At 41.1% G+C, this 8,375-nt stretch overlaps 1 protein-coding gene across 1 annotated transcript; it reads right to left on the bottom strand.

The window, feature by feature from the left end:
- Window positions 1-704: 704 nt before the first annotated feature.
- Window positions 705-5,518, bottom strand: LOC134676684 (exportin-7-A-like). Its single transcript, XM_063535083.1, has 4 exons — window positions 5,469-5,518; window positions 4,197-4,274; window positions 2,340-2,440; window positions 705-923 (listed from the first exon to the last, which is right to left on the bottom strand). Exons 3-4 carry the CDS (start codon window positions 2,394-2,396, stop codon window positions 705-707), a joined length of 276 nt encoding a protein of 91 aa, XP_063391153.1. The 5' UTR covers window positions 2,397-2,440; window positions 4,197-4,274; window positions 5,469-5,518.
- Window positions 5,519-8,375: the final 2,857 nt, after the last annotated feature.

Here is an 8,375-nt window from a genome sequence, read left to right as displayed (position 1 = left end):
TGTGGTTGCTCGTCTCTTGGTTGCTGTATCATCATTACTCACTTGTCTCTATTCTTGGTGAGCAGGTTGGGTTCTATCCCCTGCATGAGTCCACTGAACCACTGCGCTAGTTGTGGTTGCTCGTCTCTTGGTTGCTGTATCATCATTACTCACTTGTCTCTATTCTTGGTGAGCAGGTTGGGTTCGATCCCCTGCATGAGTCCGCTGAACCACTGCGCTAGTTGTGGTTGCTCGTCTCTTGGTTGCTGTATCATCATTACTCACTTGTCTCTATTCTTGGTGAGCAGGTTGGGTTCTATCCCCTGCATGAGTCCGCTGAACCACTGCGCTAGTTGTGGTTGCTCGTCTCTTGGTTGCTGTATCATCGTTACTCACTTGTCTCTATTCTTGGTGAGCAGGTTGGGTTCTATCCCCTGCATGAGTCCGCTGAACCACTGCGCTAGTTGTGGTTGCTCGTCTCTTGGTTGCTGTATCATCATTACTCACTTGTCTCTATTCTTGGTGAGCAGGTTGGGTTCGATCCCCTGCATGAGTCCGCTGAACCACTGCGCTAGTTGTGGTTGCTCGTCTCTTGGTTGCTGTATCATCATTACTCACTTGTCTCTATTCTTGGTGAGCAGGTTGGGTTCTATCCCCTGCATGAGTCCGCTGAACCACTGCGCTAGTTGTGGTTGCTCGTCTCTTGGTTGCTGTATCATCGTTACTCACTTGTCTCTATTCTTGGTGAGCAGGTTGGGTTCTATCCCCTGCATGAGTCCGCTGAACCACTGCGCCAGCTGTGGTTGCTTGTCCCTTGGTTGCTGGGCGATCATCTCGGCTCGGATGCGGCTGAACTGCTCCTCGTTGAGGAGGATGAGGCCGAGGAGCGGCCGCGACATGGACCACTGGTTGCAGCAGTCTTCGAACATTATCACGTTTAGGACCTGTCATGGAAATATAATATTATTTATTTATTTAATCTTTATTGCACATGAGGAAATACACTGTACAAAAGGCGAACTTAATGCCATAAGGCATTCTCTGCCAGTCAACCTTAGTCTACTATTATTATTTTCCACTCACAAAAAAGTTACAGTTTACAGGAATTAAAGTGTTACCTTAAATTTCAAATCTAAAAGACTAAAGATTGGTTTTCCTAGGATAGCGGTGCCGTCATATAGCGGCCGTCTTCATACTAAATAATACGGCGTAATAGAGAGGTAAAGTCTAAGAAAAAAACGTGCCCCTTAGTTTGACTACCAAAACAGATGGCGCTGTACTCCGCCATATATTTTGCGGTCACTTAATTGTCAAACGTCAACTTTTGACAATCAGAGTTACCGCAAAATGTTTGGAGCTGTACAGCGCCATCTCGTTTACCTGTCAAATTCGAAGCACAAAATTGTCTTAGATTTTACCCATCTTACTCAATCAATATATCTTTGATACGGCATACCGGCTCGGCCACGACATCGAGCGACTTGCGACGGCGGGAGCGATAACGATAGATTGGAGCGAAAGGTCCCATCGCTGTGTCATGCTCCAACCTATGGTTATCGCTCCCGCCGTCGCAAGTCGCTCGATGTCGTGGCCGAGCCGTACGACTAAATATGGATGTCGTAGTATTTGTATGGAGACGTCCGTTATATGACGGCACTGCTATCCTAGGAAACCAGAGCATAAGGGACATTGCATTGTTCCCTAACCCGGGGTTAACCGCTTAAAACTGGAGTTACCACGGTTATCAGTACAATTTGACATTGGGTTAATGGTTTAACCGCTTAACCCCGGGTAAAGCTCGGTTTTCCCAGGATAGCGGTGCCGTCATATAGCGGCCGTCTCCATACAAAATAATACGGCTAACAGCCGTATTCGAACAATGGGATACGTCAAATACTAGATACTGAAACGTTATGGATCGAATATGTCAGTGTCAAACAAGTGTCAAAATTGACGTTTCTTCAAACAAAGACATGACTTTTGACTACGGTTGCCATCGTATTTAAGTATCACGTCCCTTATTTATACTGGTCCCGTTTTTGTCTCGTATTTTGTCGACCGGTCTGCCTTAGTGGGTAGTGAGGGCAGGGCTCTCCACACAGCAGCAACCAGATATAGCCGGCCTAGCCAAGGTTACAATCGCCATCGCTTCGACAACGAACATTATGTCTCTCTATCACGCTTCCATACTAGCGCGACAGTGACAGTTGCGTTTCGATCGCTACGGAGCGTAAGCGATTGGCATCTTGGCTACGCGGCCTGTTCCGACTAATTATGGCAACCCTACTTTTGACACTTGTTTGAATACGGCTGTAACTGTAAAAATGGATGTCATAGTTGGTTGCCCAACCAAATCTCACCGTGGCCAGAAGCTGCTGCATGATCTCCGGCCGCTGCTGCAGAACTTGTATGAACATGTTACTCGTCTCCGGTTGCCGCCCGTGAGGAATTTTGTTGCTTGCTGAAAAACAAAGCAAATATTATTCGAATATAAATTTAAAACAAAAGCTTTTTTAAGTATTATAAAAAAAAGGTTAGTTGGGATTTTTAACAGAAATAAATATAGGTATGCTTTAAGCATACTTTTGTAAAGTTATTATCTTTAATAGGGATGTTTCCTGTACTTAAAATAAATTATTTCAAACTATTAAAAAAACATAGATAGCAGCTATTTTCAAACACAATTTGTATTTAATAAATCGGATTGAAATATAAAAAGCAGGTGAGTTTACCGTGACGTCACTATATTCGTTATCATATAAATTCCATATTAGAAAATCGTTTTGACAGTTCTAAAAAAGAAGCTGATTTGACTAGTAGGAATGTAGCCTATTCATCAATAGGGTATTATATGTACTGTATTTAAAATAAATTATTTTACACCATGCATGAAATAAAGCACCAGATAATTATTAGGAAAACACAGATGGGAGTTATTTTTAAAAACAAGCTCTATTTAATAAATCGGATAGAAATATAAAAAGTAGGTGAGTTGACCGTGACGTCACGATGTAATGTTTCATATAAATTCCATATTAGCAAATCGTTTTGACAGCTCTAAAAAAGTAACTGATTTGACTAGTAGGAAAATACCCTATTGTTTTGTTCAGTGGTGTGTGATATTAAGAGGAAAGGGGACGACCGCTTATTTCCATACAAACGTTGTCCCCATTTTCCTCTATGGATATTAATATTATAGAAAACGTTTTAATACAATTTGAGGTATTTACCACAGCTATGCCCGTTCGTTAGATTTTGTTGATTTAACAATAATTATGAGAGTTAAAAGCTTTTTACTATTGTTTTACGCTCCTAGAGATATACCTTAGCTTAGCCATACCTTTGGCCTATGCTCGTGTAGATGGCGACACTTTTTGACATTTAACAAATTTAACACATATCAGTGAAAGAACAAGGATCAAACTCAAGTGTCGAAAGATATCAGTAAATTTACTGTGGCCACAAAAATTAGTTTGACAATCCGCCTCTATACTAAATTCTCTTTGGTCAAACGAAGGGACATAGTTATAATTAATACACATCAAATGGTGCATTTTTTAGGGTTCCGTACCTCAACAGGAAAAGAAGGAACCCTTATGCTTATAGGATCACTCGTGCGTCCGTCTGTCTGTCCGTCTGTCACAGCCTATTTACTCGGAAACTACTGGACCAATTAAGTTGAAATTTCGTGCGCATATGTAAATTAGTAACCCAAAAATGGACATGTTTTTTTTTAAATAATTTTAAAATATATAGGTTCGAAGTTATTTAAGAAAATAGTCAAAAAATGACCAAGGCGGGGGGGGGGGGACCCCTTTTATCTCCGAAACTAGTGGGTCTATAATTTTGAAAAAAAATACACAAAATAATTCTTTACCTAAAGATGACAGGAAAACCTATTAGAAATATGCAGTCAACCGTGAGTCGGACTTATGTACGGAACCCTAGAAACGCGAGTTCGACTCGCACTTGGCCGGTTTTTTTTTCTATAATGTCAGTTCTAAATAAAATCATTTATCCATATACATATATACATTTTCTTGATAATTTAATACGAGTTTATTTTGAGTTTTAGTCGTGTGTCGATAGATGGCAGTAAATTTACAGTAACTACAAAATTTACTATGACAGGATCCCTCTATACTATCTATCCTTTTTGGTGTGAAGAAGCGGTCGTCCGCTATTCTCTTAATAATAGATGGAGAAGTAATACTTACATTTCTGTACTAATTGCTTAAATAGATATGTGACTATGTGGTCCAGCGTCGCGCAGCATCCCGTGCACACACTCGTGTCTGCAACAACACAACCATTATCAATTCAATTTATTTTATTTTATTTTATACAGGTGTATCTTTCTTTATTTTAAGTACAATCTAAACATAAATACATATTTACTTATTATTGAACAAAATATACAACTAAACCTATTACAAATTAAAACTTATACCTAAACACACTCGATCAATTAATAAATTAACTCTAAATTAAACTAAATTAAAACTAAGCTAAATAAAGCCACAACCGAGAACTCAATCAAACAACCCGTCCCGCGCCCTTCCAGATGCAAAGGTGCCCATCACGCTCGCCGCGTTGCCACGCTGGACCGCGATAGACAGCCTCTGCATCAGGAATGACCCGGAACGAGGGTCATGACCTCCCTCCCTCAAACGTTGCCCCAATTCACTCAAAATTCAATTAGATCATGAGATCAGTCATGGAAACATTTTTTTTTCATGACTGAACTCACGGCACTTTAATAGGGGATATTACTGCAATCTTCTGCCGCCAGAGTGCAGCACTACCGACTCAGTAAATTCATAGACTAACTTAAACTGTGCCTTAAACTGTTTTTTGACAAGTTTTCACAGACAATAAAATAGGACATTCATGCATCAAGGCGGTTTGTTTTTAATTACGTCATTTCAAATTAGGATGGGGGGGGGGGGGTCTGGACAGCGGAAGATGATAGCATGTAGGAGGAAGCGGGGTCATTCGAAGCATCATTTTTGGATGATTTTAGGGGGGAGGGGGGTCAAAAAATCGATGACGTAATTTATGGACAGCCCCATATCAGTTTTCTTACCAAAACGCGAGTTGTATCGTAGTTGACATCTAACGTCAACGTCAAGTAGCGAACATTATCAGTTCGGCTAGTTGACAATAGATGTCGCGGCAATGTAAAACTTTAAATGCTCAACAATTTTCAGCTAATATTCTAACCGGATGCACCGGAAGTCTATTTCCAACTTATTCTGCGTATAATATTAGTTGTAAATTGTTTTAGTAGTACATTTTTCGTCAGTAGGTACAATTGAGGCAGCTGGTATCAAGTAGCAGTACTGATAGTTCCACGAAACTACGAAATAACTCGCGTTTTTGTATGAAAACTGATGTTCCATACATCTTCTTATACTTCTCTACGCATGTAGGTATGTGAGGTGTACAGCTCATAACGCCACTAGTTATGTATGTATGTTTGTATGTACCTAATGCTGTGAGTCCCTCGGAGATGGATGACAGCACATACAGGGTGGCCTCGGGCCAGGGCCGGATTAACCCTAAGTCAAAGTAGGCAACTGCCTAGGGGCCCCGCCTCGGCTAGGGGGCCCCGCCGCGGCTAGGGGGCCCCGCCGCGGCTAGGGGGCCCTCGCGGCTCAGCGCGAACCAAATAAAATTTTGTTCCATAGGGTCAAAATTCATGGGTAATTTTTTTATTCTTATAATAATTAGTGTGCTTTGTTATTGTTTTTTTTTTCGATCCATTCTTTAAATTAATGAAATACTGTAATAAAATTGAAGCAATACGTTACACGCAGCGGTCGGCAACCAGCGGCCCGCGAACCTCTTACTCGTGGCCCGCGAGCCTCGCTGGCTATTTTGTATGTAATATTGACAAACGACAATGTCTGATAAAGTCATAAATACTAACAAAGTGCGGCCCGCGTCCACTTCGTTAGCTGCTATGTGGCCCTTGGCTGCTAAAAGGTTGCCGACCGCTGCGTTACAGCTAGTATACGGGGCGTATTCTGCGTACCTGTTCTAAAATTGTAGGTAATATAATAATGGGGTTTTCAGGAAAAATGGTTTACGTTTAAAATAACACTTGCACTGCGAGTGCTATCGAAATTGTTGCAGGCTTAACTTGGTCTAACTCTAGTAATTTAAGTAATTGTTACATATGGAAATTCTTTATTATTAGGTTGATACTAATCATGTGGCTCAGCGTTTAGTCTTATGGTCGGAAAATCGCTATTCAGCCTCGCAAAATATTAACTATTGAGTAAATTAACTTTGCGGAACTCGTTGAGCGTAGCCTTTAGCCTCGCTTAAAATTTGCCATTAGTGATTAGAGGTAGAAGGAAAGTGACGCTGAAGCTCACATCTTTGGTATTCCACTGGGAATTGGCCTAAAGGGCCCTCTTCACACTTGACGCGACGCGGAATTGGCAAAAACCGATAGAATAAAGCTTTATGTCTACTCAATAAGAGCGACAAAGCCATCGTTCGATTTGGATCGGCTCGGCCGACGCCTGAAGATTGAAATTAAAAACGCAAGTTTATTTCTCTGTACTAAATATGCTGTGCGCAGAATTGGCTGTAGGGGGGCCTGAGCCTCGCACTGCCTAGGGGCCCCGACATGCTTAATCCGGCCCTGCCTCGGGCTGCAGGGACGCCAGGAACGCCATGTGGTCCTGTGCTAGCCGCTCCAGGAGCACGTAGTACGTTTGTGACAGCTTTGGATAATCCTGGAACGAAATACTTCATTACAGCAATCATTCTCCATTACATTATTCTTATTTTATTTTTTTATTCTATTTATTCGGAGATCCAACAGCTATGACAATACCATAGAAATTACAGTGGATACAGAAAGCCATTTATAGGAACTCACAGGTAGTAGCATAATACTCAGTGGCGTGCAGTGGAGATAAGACTTAAATCGGGCTCTAGAAGAGTCATTCTTGAAGGAATGTAACGCAAACTATAAAAATCGGCAACTTTTTTTTTGGTCATTTTGTATGGACTGCCTACCCTAGTGCCTACCTTTTTTTGTATGCACTGCACGCCACTGATAATACTAAACTAACAGGTACTTTATTTGTATGTTATACTGTTTTGTATTGTGTTTTTTTTTGTGCTAGAATTCTTATATTGAATATAAAACACCTACTGACATGACATAAATTTATTAATTTCCGCTACCTAAAGGTTGTCTGGAAGAGATCTCTTTTTAGCGATAAGACCGCCTGTTGTTTAACCTCTTCTTCCTGTATTATTTGTATTGTTTTCTGTAATGAGGTGTGCAATGAAGAGTATTTGTGTTGTACTGTACAACAAGTGGGGAAAGGCGTTTGTAATTAAATATTGTGTGTGGACTGGGACAGGCGTGGCTCACTCCGCTATTTCCTACAAGTACCTACAAGTGCATGCGGCCCACACCAGTGTTGGTGTCTAGCCATAGTGGTTGCCGCGCACCGCTACGGAACGGACGCCTGCTCGCGCTTGCGCCACCTAGCGGTCATATCTGTCGTAATAGACGGGTTCTGTTAGAGTGAATCTTCTGTAGCTAGTACATATTTATTCTGTGACTGGGATCATAATAGTATATGTCCTACATACAATATTCAACCCTAAGTCACAGAATAAATAATAGTACTGCCGTACAGAAAGGAAACTTCCTACAAAACCGAAGTTTGACAGCGGTTCAGGGTCGAATCATGCTATCCCTTTCTAATATATGGCACTATCCCTTTCGGCTATTTAGGGTTGTCAAAATTCAAGTGATTATCTTATATGTGGTCGTGCACGCACAAGGAAGTCAAGTGGTGCGAACCCTAATAATTGCTCGGAGCAATGCTGAGCCGAGCGGAGCCGAGTTTGGCCGAAGTCAGGAGTTTCGCACAGTTTCGGATAATTTTATACGTTTTAGTTTTTAGTTTTAGTCGTGTGTCGATAGATGGCAGTAAATTTACTGTGACTGCAAAATTTACTATGACAGGACCCCTCTATACTATCTATTTTTTTGGCGATACTCAATGTGAAAGTATTCGCTTACAAAAATAATGCTAAAAAAACGAACTATAGTACGTTTAGATACTGTATGGATCATGGTATAATAATATACTCCGCCTGGTCTCTTCCCGTCTTTTCGTGGTCACGTGACTGACACCCGCCTACGTCATCATGCGACAGCGCTATATGATAATATGCGATAGCGCTATATAAAGTGGCAATGTTATTGTGACGTAGGCTTGTGTCACTCTGGGAAGAGAAGACCATGTTTTATTAGACTAAACTGCAAAACGTAATTCAAGACCAAAAAAAGTAATACAATGTTGCCACTGCAATAATTTGTTTGTAAAATAGTAAATTCCTTTTGATAAATAATCACG

Source organism: Cydia fagiglandana, chromosome 24 (assembly GCF_963556715.1).
Source record: "Cydia fagiglandana chromosome 24, ilCydFagi1.1, whole genome shotgun sequence".
In the NCBI taxonomy this organism is placed as follows: domain Eukaryota; kingdom Metazoa; phylum Arthropoda; class Insecta; order Lepidoptera; family Tortricidae; genus Cydia; species Cydia fagiglandana.
The sequence above is the reverse complement of the archived record's forward strand: the minus strand, read 5'-3'. Positions and strand labels throughout refer to the sequence as shown.

Bases quoted from the DNA above. Each gene is read 5' to 3' on its own strand.
- LOC134676684 (XM_063535083.1), bottom strand. From the start codon at position 2,396: ATGTTCATACAAGTTCTGCAGCAGCGGCCGGAGATCATGCAGCAGCTT. The intron at 924-2,339 runs GTGAGATTTGGT...TTTCCATGACAG, and splicing joins TGCAGCAGCTTCTGGCCACG to GTCCTAAACGTGATAATGTT.